The following is a 24,760-nucleotide window of genomic DNA, read 5'->3' on the forward strand; positions in this document are numbered from 1 at the left end:
AGGAATAATCCCCTCCTGGTGGTGGCCGGGTCTTAATGAGGGGATGGGGCACACCTGGACCCCCCCATGTCCCTACTGTCCCTTGTCCCCTCGTATCCCACAGCCACCCTTACCCAAAGTGCCAAAACCCCATTAGGGCTGAAAAAGTTGGGGGATGCAAGAGCTGGAACAAGGAGCCGCGAGCTCTCAGGAGGGCTTTCATGTAATCTCTTTAATACTGTGTAATACTTTTCTTTTTAAAATACAGTATTTCTTGAGGTAGACCATTACAGTTCAAAAGCATTTCTTTTTTTTTTTTCAGACATCAATAAGACATGAATTAAATACTTTCATGTACAATATGTTGCAAAATGAGGTAGAAGTGGTTACAGAGAGTGTACAAAGTCAAATATGATAATAATAATAATAAAAAGTCTTCAGGAACCCAGTACCACTTTTTGGAGGCGATGGGGAGGAGGCGACTCCCGGAGCAGCCCGGTGCTGGCCTCCCCGGTAATGCCCTTTGCACGCGTGTGCTTCAGTGGGAAACTGCAAAAAAACTGGGGAACCCCCCCAAAAGCTGGCTCCTTTGGCATCCTGAGCACTGGGAGGGTGAAGCCGCCGCTCGGCCCCGCGCCCCCACCGAGGCTTTTCCTGCTCTGCGTGCGCAGACCCTGAGGTTCGGGGGGGGGGAGTTTGCCTCCCAAGCGCAAGACGTAGCGCTAAAAAAATGACTTTTGAACCCAAAAACCCCACCAGCCCACGAGGCCGACGGGGGTGGTGACGGAGGCCAAAGGGGGGAGGCGAGCTGAGGTTTATCCAAAAAGCGGTGCTGGCGACAGCTCTCAAACTACGGCACTAGCACTCCTTCCGTCGAAGACACGTTACTCCACCAAACACTACAATAACAATGTTAACAAAAACAAAACAAAACAAATCAAAATAAAATTATGGCATAATATATGTGAAAAGCACCCAAAATACATTCAACTTTCATCTTTGTAACAGCTTCAAGTTTTTTTTTTCTTCTTTTCTTTTCTTTCGCCTTTCTGTCACCCTTTTTGGAAGCAAATGCACAAGACAGCTTTGTCCTAAGACTGCAAACCCTTCAAATCTCTTTTTCCTTTTCTGAGAAGATAAAAAGAGTTTTTAAAAACACATTCTTTTTTTTTTCTTTTTTTTCTGAGGTAATTCTTTTCCTGAGTAGTTAAAAAGAAAAACAAAAAAATACTACATACCTTACAAAAATAAAAACGAAGTCTAGTATATTAAACAATCTACAGCATTTTACTCCAAACCCCTGGGTTCTGCGATCCCCCCCTGCCTCCCCCCTCCCCGTGCCGCTTCCTCCGGGCCGAGGGCATCGCTGCCCCGGGCAATTTTTGTTGGAAACAAGGAAAAATGATGGAAACCCGAGCCTCTGCGAACAGGCACGGGGCTCTTGCATCGATCGGATCGGCGGAAAGCCGAATCCCGGCGCGCCCCCAGCCCCGCTCATCGCGTCGCTGGTCTGGAAGCGGCTGCCCGGGGAGGCAGGCGAATAATAAATAGGTTATCCTGAGTTCAGTGAGCGACTGCTTCCAAAAAGCGAAGAACCAAACCAGCCCAGTCACGTCAGAAACCATGAGAAAGAGGTACGGTGGTTGTCGTCAGGTCTTCCCGGGGAGGCTCGCGCGGTTCGGGGGGCGGCGGGCGGTCACCCCCCGGGGGCCGCGCCGTCAGTGCCTGGACCCGTACATCTTATCCCACTCCGCGAACAAGTCCAGCTCCTTCTGCGAGGTGGCGGGGCGGACCTTGCAGAAGGCTTTCTCGAAGTCCTTGTAGGAGGTGGGCTGGATCTGGCCCGGCAAGCCGTGCAGCGTGGTGGCCCCGGCGTGCTGGCAGAGCTGGATCAGCTCGCCGCCCGAGAAGCTCTCCGTGTGCTGCACCAGGGAGGCCATCTCCCGCTCGCTCAGGCAGGAGCCCTGCTGAGCCAGCACGTGGTGGAGGATCTGCCGCCGGGCGATGCTGTCCGGCGGGGAGATGTAGAAGCGCTTGGCGAAGCGCCGGTGGGAAGCCTCGTCCATGCTGCCGGGCCGCGAGGTGGTCCCGATGATGACCACGTTCTGCTCGGCCGAGGTAGCTACGTTGTCCAGGTAGGAGAGGAGCTGGGACTTGAGGTTTCCAGCCTGGCCGCTGTCCTGGGCCACCAGCAGGGACTCCGCCTCGGTGAGGAGCACCACCGAGGGCTGCCGGCACTTGGCCACGAAGAAGACGGTCTGCAGGATCTTCTCGGCTTCGGCTTTCCAGGTGGAGAGCAGGGCCGTGCCGCTGAGCTTCAGCAGGGTGGAGCCCAGCTGGGTGGAGATGCAGCGGCTCAGCAGGGTTTTCCCCGTGCCACGCGGCCCGAAGAGCAGGATGGTGCGGGGCGGCCGGCTCGCCCCGGTGTAGGCGCCGGGCCGCAGGATGGGCCACACCAGCTCCTCCTCGATGGTGGCCTTCACGGAGACCTGCCCGGCAATGTCCGTCCACTGCACGGGCGGCCCGCGCTCCACGATCTTGGTGTTCACCAGCTCCAACACCAGCGGGTCGACGTTTTTGGGCTGCTCCTCCACCGGCGGGCTGCCGAAGACGGGCGCCTTGGGCGGCAGCCGCAGCGGGAAGGGGGGCCCCAGCTCGGCCGCCCGCTCCCCATTGGCAAGGGGGGGGCTGAACTTCTCAAAGGGCTCTGCCGGCCGTAGCGGGGCCTCCCCGGTGCCGTAGGGTGGCGAGACCATGCTCTTCATCGGCTGCCCACCGTACTTGCCGCTGTGCTCCTCGGTGCTCCCCGCTCCCGCCGGCCTCTTGCCGGCACTCGGGAACCCGTTGCCCCGGCACTCGCCGTTGTCCGACATGGGGTAGGGGGACTTTGGCTGCTCGTAGCTGTATTTCCGATACCTGCCCTCTGCCTCATCCTCCCCGCCGGAGATATCGAAAGCTTTTCTCTTCAGGGCACCTGCCGCCTCGGTGCCCAGGGGTGGCACGGCCAGGGGGGCCAAGCCGGCCCCTTGGTAGCCGTATGCCGGCACCACGGGCGGGCGGGCAGCAGGCGGCGGGGCCGGGAGCGGGGTGGGCGCTGCGATGCCCGAGGGCAGGTAGGAGGCAGAGGGATGGGGCGGGTGGATGGCCCCGTAGCCCGGCTGCGGCGCGTAGCTGCCCGAGGCATAGTTGTAGACGGGGCCGGAGGAGCCGTAGCCCGGCACCAAGGCGGACGAGGGGTGCGTGGGCTGCAGGAGCCCCGAGCCGTGCAGGGCGGGCGGGTGCGGGGGGGCAAGTGCTGTGCTGGGCTGGGCGCAGTAGCCAGAGGGCAAGTAGGTGCCGCCGTAGCCTGCGGGGTACTCCTGAGACGAGCCCAGCCCGCCGGAGCCGGCCGCTCCTCCGCACGAGTTCCCGGGGTAGATGGGATCGGCGAGGTTGGCGGACACCACCGGGGAGCCGCCGAGCCCCAGCGGCGCGCTGCCGGCGGGGACGGCGGGTGGCACCACCGCCTTGGCACCGGGGAGGCCATCATGGATGGGGGTCAGCGGGTAGGCGCCGTCGGAGCCGTGTGGCACAGGCCAGGGCTCCCCGTCCCCCTTCTGCCCGTTAACCGGCCCGAAGGCGCCATCCCCGTAGCCGCTCAGCGCCGGGCGCTCGTAGGGCGCATCCAGCACCCCCGAGTACTTCTCGGCGTACCTCTTGAGGAGGTTGGAGGCAGTGAGGGCCGAGATGTCGTCGTTGGCCCAGGCGTAGTTGAAGCGCTGGCGGGTGCTGGGGTAGAGGTCGGACTTGTGGGCGGGCGAGGAGGTGGTGGAGGAGACGTCGAGGTGCTGCTCCGGCCACTGGTTCAGGGACTGGGCATGCTCTGGTGACCAGTGCATCTTCGACAGACCTGTGGGACACAGGGCGGAGGTAGGGTGAGACCAATGATAGAAGGACAAGCGCCTCTCTGCACCCAAACCCCACTGTACCACCCTGTCCATCTGGACCACTTTGCACCCCTCAGCTCCAAACGTATGCTCTGAATTATGCACCTCCCATGCGAAAAGCCCCTTGACCGCCCTCTTGCATCAACTAATGCAAAAATCTTGCACAACCAACGCAAAAATCTTGCACCAGTGATGAAATCACCCCCGACTACCAGCAACAGAACGCGTCGCCCAACAGAATGTGACAGCCACGGCACCAGCCCGTGCCCTCGGGACGCCCACCTCCCCCTCCAAAAGCCCACCGGCAGCTCCAGCCCCTGCATCCCTCTCCCCAAGCTGGGGCTTGCTCTCTTTATTTTCCAGGGCCCAGAAGCCATGAACTGGCCGGCCACTGCAAAGCCAGCTTTAATAGCATACTAAGGCACTCGTGATAATTATAACGCACGTAGTATTAATAGCACATTGATAGTGTTTCGCATATTAATAGCATGAAGAGCGCTGGGGTAAAGCGCAGACAATGCGAGCAGCTCCACGCAGCCCCGTGCGTCCAGCACGGCTCCTGCCCAAGGAACAAAGCCCGGGTGGGAGCCGTGCAAATTCCAGCTTTCCAAGGTGGCCGGGGCCTGGGGGCTTGCATTGCACGCTTGCACACGCACGTGGGAAGCAGCCCTTCCACCTGGGCTGAGCACAAGCCTCGCCAGCATCCCTCTGCTCAGCCGCTCGCACCGCTGCCTGCTGGCAACATTTTTCGGCAAAGGGGAAGACAGAAAAGCGATGGCCAGCACCCAGCCCTGCCACGGCGGCGTGCCCCATTGTTATCTGCGTGCGGGTCCCCCGCGCCCCCCCAGCAGCCCCCCTGCCCTCCTGCACAAAGCCGCAGGGACGGCTGCAGCGGGAGCGGGAGGGCCCTCGCGCACCATTCACCGCCGCGCTCAGCCTTTAAGCCACTTTGTGACCACAGCACAATTAGATTACTTAATGCTTTAATTGACTTATATGGCATTTGTACTTCCACTTTGGATATCAAACTTACACAAGAGGATTTAAATGGCGGCTTTGCGTGGCTTTATCCGGCATCCTCCCTGCATTTACTTGCCATTATTAAAGTGCTACCGATAGATAAACGTTCAGACAGAGACAGCCAAGACAGCCTGCGGGAAAGGGCCCTTTTTAATGAGCACAAAGGAGAACGCTTTCCAATAAACCTTTGCTCCCGCAGCAGATTTTCCCCGAGCTGTTCATGGGCTCTGGCTGGGCAGAGAGAGGTGGTGGCGGCCAAGGGGGACCTTTCCCCTCTGGCTGGGAGCAAAAGGCACGAAGAAGCTATTAAAAGGAAAAATGAGGTTTGGGGTGAGGAACAAAACATTATATACACATTATTTTTCTTGGAGGACACTAAAGCACCAGGAGTTTCCATCCTTGTTCCACACTGTGACACCAGCCAGGAAACCCCTTTCTAGGTCAGGATCCCAGTGTGTTGCCAAACTGCAAGAAAAAGCTGTTTCTGGCCCAAAAGAGCTTCCAGCGGTGAGATCCCATGGGTGCTCAGAGTGGCTCTGGCACATGCCAAGCCACGCAGCAGCCCCTCTGTGCTGGAAACCCAGGGCAGCAAAATGCATCTGGAAAGGCAGGGGCACGGGTCCGGGGGGGACACACTGGGGATGCAAATCCAGGGACTGCAGCTGCACCAGGAGCCAGGTACAAACCCAAAACTGGGGTGCAACTCACAAATCTGGGCAGTGCTAGCTTAATTTCCCACAAAAACACCCCAACAAGGATGAGCACAGTCTCTGGGTTATTTCTCCGAGCAGTGCTCTGCTTTTTTTCCCCATAGCATGGGCTGATGCCAGCACCTGAAGCCTTTGGATGCCAGCTAAGAGCTGGGTGTCTAAAAGCAGGCAAAGAGCAAGGAATTTTTGGATGCCTAAAGTGACCCCGAGGCTGGTGGCTGGCAGCACAATGTCACCGTGTGGTGGTGGCCGCGGCTGGTCCTCCAGCTCCATCCCCAGCACTGAGCCTCACGGCAAAGCAGCGGTGAGAAAAAGGGGCAGGGGGGGTCTGGGGGTCTCCCTGGGCACATCAACACAGCCGTGCATCTGCGCTGCTGCCAGCAGGAGACGTTCAGGGCACCGCTGCAGCGAGAAAAGCAAACAAGAGCGTGAAAAGACCGAAAACCGCTTCCATCTGACCCCTTTAAACATGAGCTGCAGTCGGGAGACGTAAAACCGAGTGAAAACCCCATCACACCCTTAAAAACCCGACCGCCCGGCGAAGGGGGAGGGCTGGCAGGCCCCGGAGAAGTTGTCAGGGGGCTGCAATGTAACGTGAATGAGCTCTCAGAGCGGGACAGATGTTTCAATGCTCCCCTTGGCAGTGTGAGAAAATTACTGTCCAGTGACCAAATGGCACGGCCGGTTCCCACCCTCGCTGCTGGCCCATTATCTAAAGCGCAAGACAAAGGCGGGGAGGGGGGGCTGGGCAGGGGAGAATCCTATTGTTCCCTCCCGCCCTAATTATGGAAATCTTGTTAATCTATTCAGCAGCAACTCTGAACTGGGCTTTTGTTAGGGGGCTTTTTAGCCGCGCACAACCGGGGCGCACCGCCAAGGGTGTCCAACCGCTCGGCCTTGGGGACGGGGTGCGCTCCCTGACGCTGTCCCACCCCCAAGGAAAGCTCAGAGCGAGCGATTTGAGGGCCAGCCATGAAGCTTTGGCCACGCCGGGCTCGCCAGCATCGTCCTGGTGTGGCTGCCTTTGTTGGAGGCTCGCGGGGCGGCCACGGCACGGCCAGCACCCACGGCCCTCGTGCACGCAGCAAGCGGTGGAGGCACGGATGCTGTGGGTGTAAAGGAGGCGTGTGCGTGCCGTGCTTGTGTGCACACGCAGGCGTTGCTGGTGCTCATGCATAAAAATTGGATGCAAAGCCAACGCGGGCGAATGACACGAGGCAGCGCGCGCTGGTGGCAGCAGCAAGCAGCTCTCCCCAGAGGGATCAGCGAGGGGTCGAAGGGATTTGGATAGCAAAGAAGGGGGCACAGAACATGGAGCAAACTGGCTCAAGCTGAGGAAGCGCTCGAGTTGGGGTTTAGACCCAGCCAAGAGCCACACAGGAGCAGCCCCAGCCCTGAAAGTGCCGTCCGTGCCTCAGTTTCCCCCTTGCTCTGCTCAGCCGTTCCTGCTGGGTTTTGCTCATCCTGCTGCTGCCTTCCTGGTTCATCTGCCGAGGGCTCCTCGGTCGTGGAGGATCTGTGCTTTTGAAAAAGACTCTGGGTAGTTTCATTATCGCCGCACCGTCCGCAGCAGCTTCTTGTCCTGAGCCTGCCTGGGCTTTAATTCCCCCACGTGAAAACTTTGGGCCCAGAGGGAGCAAAACCAGCTGCGGGGGGGTCTCATTTCTCAGCCCACCCCTCACCAAACACTTCCCACAGCCCTTACAAACGCTGCCAACACAGATCTCTTCTACCAGCTGCACGGGTTTGCCATGTGGGATTTTGCTATCAGCGCCCAGCGCTGCATCTAGACAAGAACCTGGACCCCCCCGAGCCGACAGCTCCACTTTGCAGCTGGATTTGCGGCACCGAGAGGGGTTTGTGTCTGTGTAGAGACACTCCGGGTCTTGCAGCGTGCCTCAGCACTCGGATGGCCGTTGGGTTTTCGGCCACGGTTCAGCGCTTTGCTGCTCCGAGCTGCGGGAGACGCGCTGCTCCGCTGGAGGCTGAGCAGCACGAAGAGCTTCGAGGCGAAAGGCGAGGCGGAAAAAAAAATGCAGGAAGGGAGAACAGACTTTCCCGATTCAGCCCAGCGCGCGGGAGGCCGCAGGAACGACTGTATTTCTTTTAAATGAGGCATTTCCTGATGATCTTTTTTGGCTGCTGCTGCGAGGAGCTTGCCCTGGGTTGGCTCACCCCTGTCTTACAACCGCAGCGTAGGCAGAGCGCCACGGCGTTAGGGCGAGTCAGATCCCGGCAATAAATGAGAATTATGACACCCGCTATGGACCCGAGAAGCCTTTTAGCATCGATGCTGTAGATCCCAGCTACATTTCTGCACGCTGATAAACGCCTTTCAGCCAGATCCCGGTCATCTCCATGCCCTGGTGGGTCCACGCCAGGCCAAGCAGCGGGGCAGGGACCCCCGCCAGCCCCAGGCTGGACCATCCACGCTGCCCACTCGTATATCAAGTGCAGAGCAGCTGGACATCAGGACGAAACGGAGACCGGCCAATGGGCCACAGCCCATCTGTGCTGCTCCACGACCCATCCAGCAAATGAAAAATTAATACGTGTCCGCTCGGCCTGGCAGCAGCTGAGCATCACCCATCTGTCAAGGCAGGACCCGAAACTCGCCGCTAAATGTCACGGGAGGAAGCCGGACGCGTGGGGTGCCCGGGGAGTCACCAGAACCAGGGGTATGGGCAGCAAAATCGGGATGTTATTAATAACAGGATGGTTCAATAAGTGGATTGAGGAATTTCATTGCCTCCCCCAGACGTTGCTTCTCATCCCGCAGATGCTCGCCTGCCCTAAAAGCCCTCATTTTCCATAGGAAGTTCACGGGGGAGACATTTCAGCTGTGACCTCCCGGTAGATCCTTGCTTGAAGGAGAGTTCCCAGGTAGGAAGGAGGTTTTCAGTAAAAGCTTCGTTGAGCATTTAGGTCATCAAAGCCCGCTGTCCCCTGAGGTGGTCTCTGGGCGGGTGCTCAAGGTGCAGGAGAAACCCTGGAGAACGGGGCCGTGGCCCATGGGTGCTGCTCAGGTCCCTTCTGGGACTGAAGGCCTGCCCCAAAATTTCATTCCTTGATGCCAGGCGAGCTCCCCAGGGCCGGGCTTGGCTGCAGCACGTTGGGCCCAGCCCATTTTCCAAGGATTACATTAGAGAGGAAAATCCATTTCTAATCAGCAGAACAATTTCCCCAAGCAGACGTGGCCCCATAAAAAGGTCAGGAGGTCAAACGGACCCAATTTGCATGCGATCTGCATAACAAGGGAGGGTGGCGAGCATGCCCCTGGAGCACCCGGTTTTGGGTTTTGGCCCTGCAGGTTTGTGGGGTCGACGGGAAGACGTCGGGATATGGTCCAGAGGCATCTTTCTGCCACCTCCTGCTCTGCTGCTCCAGAAGGCGCTCAGCGAGGTGCTGCCACTGAAGACGAAGCTGCTCTGAAGAGCTTCATGTCCTGACCTCATCCCATTCAAAGCCACTTGCTGAAAGACATCAGGACATGCCGCATCCCCCCGTCATCCCAAAAGAAGGGTGCTGTGAAAGGCATCGTGGATGCAACGCGCCCTGCGTGATTCTTCCCTTCCTGCCACGGCTCCGTGGTGCCAGCAGCAGCAGCAGCACCGTGGGACCCTCCTGGTTTGTGGGATCCTCGCTGCACCACGAGGAGCAAAGCAGAAGTGTAATGGGGCTGGATGCAGCTCTGGGTCTCTGCTCTGCTGCCACGGATGTGAAGGGGGAATAATTCTTGCTGTGCGCAGTCCCACACGGAGCAGAAGTGGGTTTTGGTGCTGGGATCAGGACGCATTGCTCATGCAAGCAGTGGCACAGGGCCAGCAGCTGTCCTCGTGCTGTGCCGTGGTGATGGGTTCTGGGAATTCCCGGAGGCTGACAGAGCCCCCGGAGGGATTTTGCAGGCTACAAGTCCCTAGCTTGCAAGTGGCAAAGCCCAGAGGCTGGCATGAGGAGGGAGCAGCATGGGCACAGTCGTGGTCCCCACTGGGCCCTAATACATGCGATGCTGCTGGCCAACACAGCTCAACCTGTCATGGGCCAGCTCAAGGCCCAGATTTTCTTTTTGCATCTATAAATACCAGGGGGAGGAAGGTTTACAGCAAGGATCTGTGCTGCTGCACCCAGGGAGCCATGGTTTGCTTTGTGCCCAGCACCATGCACGCACCCAAGCCTCAGACAGACCCTCTGTGGTCTGTGAGCCCGGACGTGTGTGAAACCCAAAAGGTTGAGGGCGATTTTCAGTACTTCCCTTTGCAAGAAGAAAGCATCACGGCTACGTTTTGTTTTCCCACAAGCATTTTGGACACTGTGGCACCCCCAGTCCCTTCACCCAGCCCAGGACCTCTCCTCCCCGGGTATTTTTCACGCTGCAGCTCCAATAACGAACTCCCCCGGGGGGCAAAGCCAAGCCAGGAGCCACCAGCCCCAGGTCCCCCTCCTGCTCTATCTGCTCCAATATCTCGGCTGCAGCCAGGTCGTGGCTGGAGGCTGTGGAGGAAGCGGGAGCGGGGCTGCAGCAGGGAGATAATTTGCCGCGTGCACCGGAGCCTGTCGCAGCGGTAGCTGTAACGCTCCAGCTCATATCCTCCACGGAACGAATCAATCTTAATTAACTCTAATTCTGGATAGCCTCCCTGCCCCATCCAGCGCCTTTAGAAACGCGGTTGTATTTTCTGCCTCGGTGCCTTCCCCAGGCAGCGCGCTCTGGGGGGAATTGAGCAAAAAACCCCTCTTTTTACTGCTGCATCTCCATCCTCTCGGTCCCCTTGTGCCCCCGTTCTGTGCCTGGCAGGAAGGCAGACCCCAGCCCCAGCCCCTGTTTAACACCTTCCCGTGCTTCCCGGAGCATCATGCACCCGCAACGCGTCCAGCCCCGCTCGCGCAGCGCCTTGGGGGAGGCCTCTCGGTGCCTTTTGTTTTCACAAGCCTTTTGACTCGCTGATTCTTTTTTAAACACCGCCCCAGCAGCCTGAAAAGCAGAGGTCCCTCCTGCACTCCATTCACTAATGGATTTTCCAGAAGTTCCCTTTTTGGGCTGCTTTCTTTGCTGACACCGCTGCCCTCATCCAGGCCGGAGGCTGCATCTCCCCTCTGGTTGCAGGGACGGACGGACAGACGCTGACTTTGGGGACCCACGTGCTGCACTCGGAGCTCCTACAGCTCCTAAAACTTCTTGCACAGTTATTTGCCTTATCGTAGAAGCAGGGTACGAGCACCTCTGCTAGTTATTACACGTTTGTGCATTCCCGCTCAAAAACAAAAATAGGTTAAACAACAACGAGTTGGGAATTCGCCTCCAAAAACAGGAGCTCTGGGGGATGGCAGGTCCAGCCTAAACACCAGGAGACTGAAAATTGCTGCTCCAGACCCTGCTACATCCCTGGGGAGGCTTCACCCCCAACCCCGATGGCAGCCTCAGAGTGAAGGCATCGATGCTCCCCGGTGCTGGGAAATTGGGGCGAAGTTTTGAGCCGCGCTGGCTCCACGCAGCCTCCAAGAGCGCATCGATCGGGCAGCGCCGGGCCTGTCTCCGAGAGCTAATCCTAGGGCAGAAATAATTCATTTTCCTCCCTTTTCAGCAGCCACTCATTAAAAAGTAATCACCTTGTACGAGGAGGATATGAACAGCCCAAGGTCAGATCCATAATTGCGTTATTTCTGGAGCACATACCTGGCTCGGGCGACCAACGGCCACGCTCTGACCCCAGCCCTGCTGCCCCCCCGGGATCTGAGCCCTGCCCCACTGCACAGCTTGGAGCTGAGGATGAGGAAGATGAAGGTGGAAACGTCTCCACATCGCCAGCCCTCTGCCAGTGCTGCCCACCAGCACACCCGCATCACACTACGGGGACGTCGCTCTCCATCCACTCCAAGCACCCGCAACACCTAAGTGGGGTGGAAATATTCTTTATTTTCACCTTGCTGGCACTTGGCTGTTTTATAAGGGTGAAGCTGCAAAGAGTAAGATAAAACTGTAAGGTGCAGGTGAGAAAAGGCCAAAATAACAGGCGGGAAGCTGTGCTGCTTGCACCAGCAGCTCTGCCACCCGCAGCCCCACGCGCCTCTCGCATCCAGCTCGGCTGCCACATCCCTGTCCCCTCCTCGCCGCCCAATTCCTCAGCTCCCAGCCAGCACCAACATCCTCCTCCTCCTGTCAGGACCCACGGCTGCAGCCTTCGCCCCGAGCACGAGGGCTGCCCACCCCGTAAGTAAATCCATTTCCTGCATTCCTCACCCCGGTAAGCAGGGAGCCCCTGGGGCTCATTCACACGTGGAGCCGATGCCGGGCACCTCAGCGCACTCTCGGGTTACTACAAACCCACTCAGCACATAAAATCCTTCCCAGCGCTGTTGTTTATTCCCCTGGGCACCGGAGCTGCAGGCGAGGAGCAGCCGAGTCCTTGCCCGACAAACGGGGGCCACGAGGTTTAGCCCGCTCGCAGCACGTTATTGTTTCAGCAGATTTATGCTTGCAACATGTGGCCTGATTCAGCATTTCGAAGGAGGAGGGGAAGATGCTCTGGGAACCGGCTGGAGCACGAGGCTGGGATGGGGCTGGAGCATGGGGGACGGGATGGGACAGGGACAGGGATGTGGTAGTCCCAGATCTGACCGAACTAGGTAAGAAAATCCCCACGTCTCAGCATCAGAAGCAGGAATACTGCAAGGTTTTGGTGCTGGGTTTTGTGCTGCTTGATCACACAGGGTCAGCTCGGGAGCCTGGAGTCACCACTGGTGACATGGGGAGCAGGACACAGAGCGATGCCCCAAGCAGGCAGGACCTGGCCATGGCATTTGGGCCAAGCCCTTCACAACCTCTCCAACACCTCTCACACAGCTCAGGTTCCCAGCACGTCACCCCTGGCGTTTCGTTACCCCGCTCTGCAGCCACCGGTCCCCTCAGCACCGCTCACACCCACACCACCACGTCCCGGGAGGCGTCGGGATGCGGGACGCAGACGGGTGCTCCGCGGGTTCCCCAAATCATGAGCACACGCTGCTGCTCCCCTGCACTCATCCCTTCCACCTTTCCCTCGCAGAGCAGCGTTGCTGTGTGCAGCCCTCACAAGACAGGCGGTGGCAAACAAGGAGAGGAGCCGGGGCTCGCCGCAAGCCCAGCTGACAACGTCCCCTTGCACCACGGAGCTGCCACGTCCCCGCAGAGGACAAGGCAGGAGACAAAGCCATCCGGCAGCTGCTGCTGCTGCTGCTTTCGGAGGCCTAAAGCAACACGAAGGGAGATTAATGACAGCGAGAGCAGCTGAGCTGCTCAGCCACCGGCCGGGGGACGAGGGGACCCAGGCTCCCGCGTCCCCTGCTGCCACGAGTCCCTTCCCAGCTCGGTGCTGCCGCACCTCTCATCTATTTACACAGCAAATTCTTTGTCAGGGACAGCCTCCTCTTATGAGTTTGGCCAGGGCAGGAGAAAGGGGCACTTATTCAGCTATTATTCAGCTTTTTTTTTGTAGGCAAGACAAGTGTGGGTTAAAGTGCAATTTGTCTTGACATTAGTTTTCACTTTCTTGGGGGAAAAAAAAAAAAAAAAAAGTGGCTCTTTTGAAGGAAAACACTTGCCTGGGCACTGCAGCCCCAGCAGCCTGGGGACGCCTCTGCTGCTCCTGGCTGGTCTCTAAATGGCACCCAAAATGGGGGGTCCTGGTCCAGGGCTCGGGGCCCCGGGCACCTCCGCAATGCAGACTGTGACGGCATCGCTGTAATGTAATAAACTCGCCCAATTTTTCCTTGATCGAGTTACCTGTGCTCGGGAGAAGGCAGCTGGGAAGAAAAACGTGTAATTTGCACCCTGCCCTGCTCTCAGATGTAAGTCAGCAACGTCCATGAGGCCTTGGCCGGGTTTATTAGGGCCCCCATAAAGATCAGGGGTTGCTGATAAGCGACCCCAGGCATGCACCACTGCAGGAAAAATTGTGCTAGCGATCTGTACAATTTAACCAACATTAACTTCAGCTGATGACAGGCCACAAGGCCAGGAGAAAGACTTTACAGCGGCCTCGTTACACAGCAAAATAAACTTTGCTGCGAAGAGCCGGGGCTGACTCAAGGCTGTTGCTGCCGTGGAGGGGAAGCTGCGAGCCCTGGCACCGGTGGCCAGCACTGGAGCAGAGCTGGTGGCCAGCAGCAGCATCCTCTGCTGATGAAGACAGGAGAAAAAGTGCTGCAGGGCTGTGGGATGGAGCTGCAAATGTTCACTTAATGGGGAAATAACACAGCAGCTGAGAAACCCCAAAACGGCCACGAAAGGGGTGCAAGTCCTTCTCGCCATCCCTGAGCTGGAGAACAAGGTTTTCCAAAGAAAAACCAACAGGAGGCAAAAAAAGAGGATGGCCAGCAGCGATCGCAGCAAGCAGCAATGCTGGGAACCCACAGCAGAGGTGGCAGCACGAGGACAAACCCTTCCTCCAGACCGGGAACTGCCAGGGCTGGGAAGGAGAAGATGGGAATTCCCTGATGCCGCAGTGGGAATTTTCCTGCTTGATGCTGATAAATTCTGGTTTGGGCCCAGCGCCATAAACCCAAGCACAGCAGCAGCGGTAACGAGGTTTTTAGAGCGTGGGCATGACAACGGTGCTAAAAACCTGCATTAAGTCGGGTTCTCCTCCCAGCCGGCGCGGACAGGAGGAAAACTCGGTGCACCGGAGCACGGGGACACGCACACTGCTCACACCCTAGCAGCTGCCTGAGGGGCCAGCACGCCCCAAGAGGGAGAAAAACATCTTTGTTTGCCATAAAAAAAAAACTAGAAGAGAAGGTTCTGCCTCGCTGGCACCCGAGCTGGGGGCTGTTTTCTGCAGCTGGGGGGAGAGGGAGGGGGCACGCCGAGCAAATGAGATGCTCTGAGCCGCGAGGCTCAAGCTCTGCTGCACGCTGCAAAATTACAGCTGACATTTGGGCAGATGTGCAGGGATCTGCCCCGGGATGACAAAGGCAGCGCCCCAACAGCCCCCGCCACACGGCTGAGCCCTGCTTCGAGCCATCTAATCAGTGGAGCTCAAAAACTACAGCTGAAAAGTGTTTACAATGGCATAAATGCAAGGGTCAGCCTCACGCAAGGGTCACGATCGCTTCTCCAGATGCATTAATGTCATCTCGGAGAAATTCCCTTTAGGAATCCACAGGCAAAGCCGGTGTCCCTGCGTCCACCGCCGGGAGCTGTGGCTGGAGGCATTCCCTTCCCCTGCACACAACTGGTCTGCAGGGAAGAAAGCAGAGGAGCAGAAAACCCAGGACAGCGGAAAGACAGAAGGGAAGGAAGGAGCACATCTGGCCATTTGCTGAGAAACCCGTGGCTGGCATTTGTACCCTCAGGAATATCTCCTCGCCTGGGAGGATACAAAAAGGATGAAACATCTTCAAACACCCGCGAGACACAGCACACAGATCCAGCCTCTTTCCAGGAATTTTTATAAAATATCGTTAGGAATCTCATCATGACGAACATAAAGCTGTGCACGACTGTTTGGTTCCCCCCAAATTGCTTCCACTGAAGCAGGACCTGACGCTGGCTTCGGAAGGGATGGCTCCTCGAGCCTTTTTTGTTTACCTTTTCTGATGGAGGAGGAGGAGGAGGTGAATGGGGCGACCCCACGGGCACTGCCCCGGCCTGAGGTTAGGCCCTCGGGGCTGGATTCGGGCACCCAAAACAATAGCCTGGCTTCCAGCAGCTACCGAATCCCCTGGACGGACGTGGGGTGAGGACCCCAAATTTTCAGCCCGCTTATTCGAACGCCTAATTACAGGTCTGGGAGCAGCCTGAAGTGGGCATTTGTGAAAATCGCAGCCGCTGCTTGTATCAGGCTGTACAAACACGGAAAGCATCCTCTGGATCATCTCCTGGCAATCAACAAATAAAGGCAAACAGAGCCCCAGCCACGCAGGGGGAAGCACGTTGCTGACCAGAGGCATGGAGCTACGAACGCAGACACCAATTTCTGCTGTTTCTTTCAATAAGCCCCTCCTGGAGAGTTTGCCTTATTTCCGAAGACCTGGTGAAACCCGCCTCGGAGCCTTCTCGGCGTTTATTCCACGTTTTTACTTGGGGAATTAGCCCTGGCAGGATGGAGGAGGAGAGCAAGCGTTTTGTGTTACAGGACCGCGGCGAACCGGCACCGAAGCGAGGATGCTGTTAAAACCCCAACTCCGATGTCAGGAGGAAGAAAAAGGCCGGGGGAAAGGGAGGGAGGAGAAAACACCAGTTCCAGATAAGCAATTGTTAACATGATCCATATGGTACACAACTTGCCTTTCTGTTTAACCAAAATGATAATGGCAAAAGGAAAGAATGCGGAGGGGGCTCTGCGGGAGAACAAAGGCGGCTGCCTAAACCCTTCCCTGCAGCCCGGTTAAAAGAAAACTAATTGTGAGAGGGGAGAGCCAGCGCGCTGCTCCTCCGCGGGCTAAGCCGTGCCGAAACCCCACCCCGAGCCCTCTCCTTCTCCTCTGTGAAAGCTTTAAAAATAAACCGCGGAGCGTTTGGGAGAGCGGCGAGTTACTGCTCCGTGAGTGAAACTGCAGCTGTCAGCAATAAAATAAAATTAAAAAAAAAAAAAAGAAAAAACAACTGACAAGTATTAACACGGACGTTTTCATAATCAATAATAAACTTTAAATGTAAGCTGCGGCTCAGAACCATCACTGATGTAAACACCAAGTCCATTCCGCTCAGATCTGTGATGAATTCAGGCCGGGGTGTTTATGTTATTGCAGGATCCCGAGGCTTTCCAAGGCACACAATACAGTATGTGCCATTCATTATCCCCGGCAGTCCCCGAAGAGAAAATGTCAACACACTTCTGCTAAAGAGACCTAAAACAAATGTTTAATTTGATAAACAACTCCTGGGCCTCGCACCCCGCAGAAATGCCTGGTGCAGAGCCACCACGCACACGAGCCGTGTGCTGGCACCGCGGGAGCGCCGGACCCCAGCCCCCTGTCATCGCCGCGCGGGCTCCACGGCACCGGGATGCAGCTCGGGGAAATCCTCGATTCCAACGCACGAAACCAGCAAATCGATTCCCAGCCGGTACTTCGTGCGCTCACACACCCTCTCCAGAGGCTCAAAGCCCACCAGCAACTCAAGTTCTCTTCTAAAATCACGGCGGCACCTTTGCAATCCGCTCATTGCAAAAAAAAAAAAAAATAATAATAATAACAATAACACGGGCTCCAATTAATGGCAACGTTCATTTTTATCACAGCGGGGTGAAATGAAGCGGGATGCAAACGTGCGCTCGGAGTCTCCAGGAACAGGAGGCTGTGTGCTGGAGGACACCCTACAAAGCTATTTAATAACCTTTCTGCTTTTTTTTTTTTTTTTTTTCCTCCCAAGAGCCTTTTGTCCTCCAAGTGGAAGAAGCACACTTAAAAAAAAAAAAAAAAGGAGCAGAAGCAGCACCAGAAGCTGAAGCAGGCGCTTGGGGAAGGGCTCGCAGCGCCGCGGCTGTTTTGGTGCGGGCGCTTGACGTGCGGCGGCGCGGGGGCGCGCATTGTTTGGGGCCGGGACCCCCCCGGGACCCCTCCGGACCCCCCCCCGGAGCCCGTCCCGTTCCCTCGCGGCTCCCCGATTTTTATTTTATTTTATTTTATTTTGGTGGGGGGTGAAGAGGCGAGGAAAAGGGCAACGGCCGGAGCAGCGGGGGGAGGAGGATGCGCGGTGCCTCTCCGCCTCCCTGCCTCCAACAGCGCCAAATTCGCCCGGTTCCCCCCCCCCAAAAAAAAACCCCAAGCTCGGCTGATTCCGCCCAGAAACGAACGGGCGGCCCCGAGCAGGGGGGGGGGAGCGAGGGATGGGATGGGATGGGGTGAGATGGGTGGGAGAAGGGGAGGGGGGGGGGGGGGGGGTCGGGATTAGGGGATGCTTTCCCAGGAGCCGCCCCTCGATCCTCTTAACCCCCTCCCTGTTCCCGGGGCCCCCCCACTCACCTCCTCATACCGGCGGATCCTAACGCAGCCCGGCGGCGGGCGGCCGTGCGGGGGGCCGCATCCTGCCCCGCTGCCGCCCGGACAATGCGGGGCGGCCCGCGGGCGGCGGGGGCTGGGGGCCGGCGCTGGGGTTGGGGTTGGGGCTGGGGCCGGCTCTAGGCTGGGGCTGGGGCCCCCGCCCGCCGCCCACTGCCCGCCCCCGGGCGGTGCTGGGGCGGAGCGGGGCGGGGGAGAGAGAGAGAAGCGGCCCCCAGGGGGCGGCGGGGGCTGGGGGGGCTTTGGGGGGGAGTAAGGGGAGGACGGGGGAAGGGAGCTGGGGTGGTGCTGGAGAGGGGTTGGGGATGGATTCGGCTCCCAGCCCGGGCGGGGGTGGCTCGGCACAAAGGTGGGGGTGGAGAGGGAGGGTTGGACCCCGCTGGGCATCGCTGGCCCCCAGTGGATTGCGTCCCTGCACCCATTCACCCCGACATCCTGCACCCCAGCGCCCCAGCACCCCAACATCCTGCACCCCGACATCCCAGCACCCTGACCTCCTGCACCCCAGCACCCACGCACTGCAACATTTCACCCCCCAGCACCCTATCACCCATGCACCCCCACCTCCTGCACCCCAGCACCCCAGCACTCATCAGCCCATTCACCCCAGTCTCCCGTGCCCTACCATCCCAGTGCTCCCTCACCCCAATCTTCTGCCCCCCAGAGACCCAGCACCCGTGCACCCCCAGCTCCTCCACCCCCACATCCCAGCACCCCCACACTCCGACACCCCAGCCCCTGGCATCCTGGCACCCCAACATCCTTGCACCCCAGCCCTTTGCTCCTCAGCACCCTGCACCCCCATACTCCAGCATCCCACTGCCCTGCACCCTGTCCCTGACCCCCAGCACCCCAATTCCGGCCCTGCCCGTACCCCAAGGACCCAGCTGTGGCTGCAGGGAGCCCAAGGCTGGGTCCTCAGCTGCCGAACTGCGCTCGGAGGAATCCCAAATACCTGGAATAGTTTCCTACTATTAGTTTACCACGCAAAAAATAAAACAGTTGCCCCAAGGATACTGTGTCAATGGGAGGTGTCCGCAGGACAACCATTTATTAAGGATTTAGCCACCCCACCGGACCCGCACGGGCTTTGCTCAGCCCGGCATCAGCTGGGGCGGTGTGAGATGCTCTCCCTTTTCCGGGCCCCAAAATTCACCTTCTTGGGTCGGTTTGCACCAAGAACGCCCCACAGCTGCCTCGCCTTTGCTACCCGAGCCCCCGGTTGGTTTTATTTGATCAGGCTCTTCCCCGATGTAATCACATTACAGCGCTATTTCCCCCGCACCAATGTTGTGTCATATCCCTCAGGGATTATGACACATTTTTCCTCTTAGGAGCAGCCGATATTGGAGCCACGGCCACGGTTCCCTGCCCCAGCCCCTACCCACAAGTGATGCGACACCGCAGCTCAGCCCCAAAACTGGTGGGGAGAGAAATACACTCTGCTGTTTTGTTTTGTTTTATTTTATTTTATTTTATTTTATTTTATTTTATTTTATTTTATTTTATTTTATTTTATTTTATTTTATTTTATTTTATTTTATTTTATTTTATTATTTTTTTAGCCCTATGCTATATCACCTCTGGGGCTGATGCAATAAAAGCACAGGAAGGACAAATCCATCGGACCCCGAGCAGCGCAGGGACGGTGTGGGCATGGGGGGGGTGCGTGGGGCCGTGCCCCATTTCCACCTCCCCATGATGGGAACTCTCCGGGATGCTGCTGGCTCGGGGGAGCACGACCACGCCGGGCAGCTGCTCCCAGGCTGGGAAATCCGCAGGGACGGCTGCAGGAGGGCACCGGGGGCCTGAGCGGTTTGACACAATTTCACTAATTGGGGTTTCGCCATTCTCCCATGGAAACGAACTCTGGCAGCTTGTGGGTCCTTGCCGGGCTCGCAGATGGAGCACATTTTGCTTCCTACCTTGAATTCTCTTAGTGCAGCTTATTTACATGCAAAAAAATCCTTTTTTTTTTTTTTTCCCCAGTTACAACAATGCACCATTGTGCTTTTTAATTTGGATGGGACAAAGCACAGGCCGTTATTTAACACGCACGGAGCTGGGAGCGCGCGTGGACGTGGCAGTGAAACACTGGAGGCTCAGTTCTGCTCCAGTTTAGGTTTAGGGAAGGATTATGTGTCGGGGCTTTCCGCAGAAGCTGCTCACTGACCCAGAGGGATTTTTTCCCCACTCTTCCCATATTGGGATGAAACCGCCAGGCACCAAAAGTTCCCATTTAATCTCCACAAAATATCATTATTATTTTTTTTTTTTTATCAGGGAAAATGCCTATAACTGACCCCACGAGCACCACGACCCACCCCTGCACCCACTGCTGCTTTTTTTTTTTTTCTGTCCACCACGTGCTCCGGGATGGACTTCCAGACTTTTCTGCATTTGATGGGAAAAGGAAGGAGCTCGGCCTCTTGCTGCTCCCGGAGGGGTTCCTGGCTTGGTCCTGCATCAGCAGCTGCCAGCGGAGGGAGCAGGGAATTGTGTGAGTGTGAGCACAGTGAGAGGCTGAAGTGCGCAGAAATTGGGAGCCCAGCCGAAGTGGTCAGGGTCAGGGTGCCCTGCACCAAGGGTTTGGGGGCGAGCATCCCCCTGGAAGCACCCTCAGGGGTTTTCTCCCCTGGTTTTGCACATCACAGTGGGCACAAAGCCATGCTTTTCCCACTGCCCTGCCCCACACCTCATCCTCATCCCTGTGGGGATGCTGTGGGGTCACCACCAATTTCAGGTGTCGGAGAGCCAAGACCGCTCACTTCACCTCCCCGCATCCTTGTCTCAGCGCTGAGCCCCTCTGGGAGGTGAATGCTCAGCTAAAAGCTCGCTGCTCGGAGCCAGCACGGGCACAATGCATGGCTGGACACCCTACAAAAAGGGTCTTCCTTCTGCCGTGGTTCTGGTTTCGCTAGGTGTAAGCTGCCTTTTATTAAACCGGGAAGCCGGATTTCGAGACCTGCTCGCAGAGTTCAAACTCACCTCATTAGCCAAGGAAACGCTGGATGTGAACCACGGGGTCACGCAATTTATTTTCACTAATCACTCCCCATGATTCCTTTAAAAAATAAACTCCTAATCAAAAGTCCGAATTCGTTAATTATTCCTCTGTTTGATCAGCAATAGAAACCATCAGCAGAAATCTATGCTGACACCTTCTTCTTCAAAAACACCAGGGCTTCCCTGCTCCCACAGGGAGGCTGGCATTCCACAGATCACATTAGGCTTTAACAACAAAATATGATAATCCGAGGGCTGCGGGTTCCTGCCATGTGATGCCTGATATTTTGTGCCGGCCGCTGGTTCACGGCGGTTCGGCAGCGAGCAGCTGCGCCGACAGCGAGCTCGACGCACTTCGCCGAAATTACCGGGTGCCAGGAGTTGAAGAGGCCCCTAATTATTTTCCGTCCTTGTTCTCTAGGCTCCAGGGATTGGGAAAAGCTATAAATTCCCCCTGCAAAGCGTTTGGAGTTGGAGGGCTCATCCCACAGGATGATGATTGCTCATCCCAGGGGTGGGACGGGGCTGAGGGTCACCTTGGGATGGGGAAGCCACCACGCAGCTGGAAGGGCAGGCACCTCGAGGGTGGCCCTGGTGGCATCCCCAGCTCCAACAGCCCTTAAAAAGAACCGAGGGATGGCGTGCAGAGCCCTGTGGCTGCAAGGCTTCATCTCAAGCCGATGAGTGTTATAGAGAGGCTTTAACCCCAGCCCTGCATTGCAGCCTGGTGCTGCCCTGCTGACGGCTGCTCTGCGTGATGCTCACAGCCAGGTCTGCCTTGGAGGCAGCTTTGGAGCTGAGGAGCCGTGGGTTTGGCCGAGGGGACCCTTGCCAGCAGGGCCAGGATGCGCACCGCTGCTTTCGCGGCGTCTCCAAACTGCGGGTGCCGGGGATCCTGCTGGAAGCCCGATGCACAAGAATAAAAACCAAAGGCGGAGCGGATTGTCCTGCTGGAACACGCTGCCTTCGTGTCAGGGAGCAATTACCGCCAGCCACTTCCCTCCGGCCGAACACTTAACTCTTCACACCTCCAAAAAGCCCCCAGAAAGGCGGCACCGCAAAGGGCACCGCGCGTGGTCCCTCTCGGGGCGCAGCCCGATTCCCCCCAGGGAAAAACATCCGATGATGTGGGTGCTGTCTGGACACGGGTGGCTGCACTGCCTCGACCTGTTTTGAAGGCTGCAAAGCTGTGTGAGGCAAGAGGCAGCCGAATTTCCAGCGCTGAAGACGTCCTGGGGCTGGGAGCTGCTTGTTTGGTGAAGAGCCCAGCTGCGAGGTCGGATCCTGCCAAGTCCAGCGCCGGCCCCGCCGCCACGCAGGCTCCAGCCAAAGAGGACTGAAAGCCCCACCAGTGACCCCAAGCTCATTTTGGTGCTGAGCATCCAGTCCTTGAAGGAGGCTGAAGAACACCAGTTGTGCCAGTAAAACCAGTTACGAAGGCTGGATGCTGGCCAGGTCTAATTGCAAACAACAGCTAATGGAGTCAGCGCCCTGAGGAAGGAAGGAGCATTATTTTCAGTGCTCAGATGGGTAAAACAAGGCCAAGAACAGTTAAACGATTGCCCAACAGCAAGCAGAGGAGCCAGGAAGAGAACCCAGGAGTCCTGACCCCACGCTGATGCTCTGCCAGCAATCCTGGTGCTGGCCACAAGACTCCAAGAGATGAGCTGGGGCAGGGAGTGTAGCAACCCAGAGCTCAGAAATTAAAAACAGAATGGAAATGGGTTACAGGAACAAGCAGGAAATGTATATATATTTTTAATTTTTTATTTTTTTCCTTTGGTTTGGATGCCAGCATTGTCCTAAGATCACTGCTACCACAAGGGCAAGGTCCTTGCTCCTACGTGCTCAACCTGCCCTGAAAGCTCGCCCCAGGAAACAAAACCTGGGTGGAGAAGAGCTCGGGGAAGACACACGTGTGTGCACAGCCGTGCTTTGTGCCACGCAGGGACCACCCAGAGCTGGCACCTTGCAGCACCCCGGCGGTGATGCTAGTGGTGGTGGTGATGCTGGAGCCTTTCAGAGCAGTCCCATCGTGGCCAGCCCATGGGAGCTGCAGACGAGGGCAGGAAAGGACGATGCGTGGGATTTTTTTTGGAAGGAGAGCTCCTGGCTCCCTGCCCTCCCTCCCACCAGCGGTGCTTTTGGAGGATTCGTGGGAAACTCTGCGAAGCCGCATCCCTCGTGCTGCTTCATCCTCTTTCTAAACGTCAGCACTGCGAAACTCTCCGAGCTGGCAGCACAGGATGGGGGCAAGGCAGGGAGAGAAGAGCCCAGAGAGGGACCTGATCCCTCCGAGCTCACATCCAGAGCCTAGGGGACCTCAGCTTCTCCCCAAAACAGGGAAAAGCTGCCAAATCCACTGAAGGCTGCACATGGGCTCCCCGGACTTGCAGCTGTGCCTGCGACTGGCTCTGACCTCCTCGGCTCTCTCCTCGCTCTCAGATGATGACCAAAGCTGCTTCTGGCAAACTGGGGAGGGGGGAGCCAAGACCCTACCCGGGGGACACCGCAGCTCAGGGGTCATTAACAATCTTCCCAGGCCCCCAACCCACTCATTCAGCCAGACAACCATCAATCTACAAATTATTTTAAAGCACCATGCCAGAGCAGGGGGTTGATTTATGCCTTACAAGGCTCGAGCTATTTTCATTTGTCTGATTTATTAACGTTACATAAAATTACAGAGAGCTGCTGATTTATTGCCAGCGTGGCCGCCGCATCCTCGCAGCTCGCGATCCTCCCCCGGGGCTCGGAGATACCTGAGGGATGGGATCGAGCGCACGCGGGTTCCTAACAAGGACAATTTCCCTGCTGGGCTTTCTGTGCCCTCCCACAGCTTTTGGAAAACGCAGACCTCACCCTTCGCCATCCAGAAGCTGCGTTTCGCCCTGCTTGCACGTGGGTCTCTCCTGCTCATAAAGAGCTCAAAATGAATTTGCGGGGACGGTGCTTGGAAATTTCAAGAGCTTGGGCAGGGAGCTCGTGGCACAACGCTTGCTCTCAGCGGTGAGAGGCTCCCCGAATTGTCAGATGTGAAATATTGGAGCTGCCCCCAGCGCACCGCTCCCCCCCCCCCCCACCCCGAGCGAAGCCTCTGGTTTCAGTGCCCCACGGCGGAGGGGCCCGAGGAGGTGCGGGGGCCCCCGGCCTCCAAGGCGGCCACAAAAGGACTTTAACAGCTTCATCTCCCACATCTGGTTGTGCTTAAAACGCGTGCGGCTACCAGGGCTCCCCCCTCAGCCCCGCGCCCGCTGCCTCCGTCCCCTTCTGCTGAGCGGGAGCCGGGAGCCTCGCGGGGCGGCTTCGCACTTTGGGGAAAGCAGAGGCTCCATTAGCAGCTTTATTTACTTAAAGTGGCTCCCAGGGATAAACACAGCAGCCCGAGGAGCCTGTGCCTTGCAGCCCGGCCCCTTCTCGGTCTGCTGAGGGTCCCTGGGTGCTTATCTGTGCCTCCGGCGCAGAGGAAGGATCAGGGCAGGGGACTGGAGGAGCCCTGGGCTCCCAGGAAAATCGGGATTCCAACCCTAATATCTTACCTCTGGGCAAATAGCTCACCTTGGTTTAAAAAAATAAAGGCAGTCCCGTGGCTGGGAAAGTGTCCTGGGGATGAGCATCCTGTGAGGATCCAGCACAGCCACCGGCACGGGGCTGCTGCGCGGGGCTCGGGTCTAATCCTCACCCGCCCGATTTAGCAGCAGCGGCTGCAGAAGCCAGGCCAGGCTCTGCGTGCACAAAGGGAAAAGATTTATCTTGAGAGGCTAAATCCACTTAGAAGAGCTTTAGGGGCCATAAATTGCTTGCTCAGGGGACACCGCGATGGCAACAGGAAACAGCCCCATATTTACGGAGGTTTCTGTGTTTTTTCTGCGTCACGAAGGCGCGCTCGCCAAGCGGGCTCATGAGCCTGAAGTTGCAGCCGAAGCACACGTCCGTGGAGTGGGATTGAATGGACCCAAGCGAAGGGAAACCCAACTTCCCAGCAGAGCTTTCCCTTCAGCTGCAGCACCCCCCGAACCACGCTGCCCCCGAGCATCGCTTCCAGCTCCTCCAAAGCCCCGTGCCAGCGCTCCCGGTCCTCAGGGCGCAGAAGAGCAGCTGGGAAGGGCAGGTAACACCGGGAAGGGAGCAGCTTCGACC

General features: G+C 57.5%; 1 protein-coding gene across 2 annotated transcripts; it reads right to left on the minus strand.

Annotated features, from left to right (window-relative positions):
• Nucleotides 1–946: 946 nt before the first annotated feature.
• On the minus strand, nt 947–17,714 carry FIGNL2 (fidgetin like 2). 2 transcript variants are annotated; one of them, XM_084500074.1, is made up of 3 exons: nt 17,579–17,714; nt 2,733–3,868; nt 947–2,633 (listed from the first exon to the last, which is right to left on the minus strand). In XM_084500074.1, the coding sequence occupies exons 2-3, from the start codon at nt 3,855–3,857 to the stop codon at nt 1,698–1,700; spliced, it is 2,061 nt and encodes a 686-aa protein (XP_084356200.1). In that variant the 5' UTR covers nt 3,858–3,868; nt 17,579–17,714; the 3' UTR covers nt 947–1,697. The 2 variants fall into 2 exon arrangements, with proteins under 2 accessions (XP_084356200.1, XP_084356199.1); XM_084500073.1 differs by having other exon boundaries at nt 947–3,868.
• Between the last annotated feature and the right edge of the window lie 7,046 nt (nt 17,715–24,760).

This window comes from Aythya ferina, assembly GCF_964211825.1.
Source record: "Aythya ferina genome assembly, chromosome: 28".
Classification (NCBI taxonomy): Eukaryota; Metazoa; Chordata; class Aves; order Anseriformes; family Anatidae; genus Aythya; species Aythya ferina.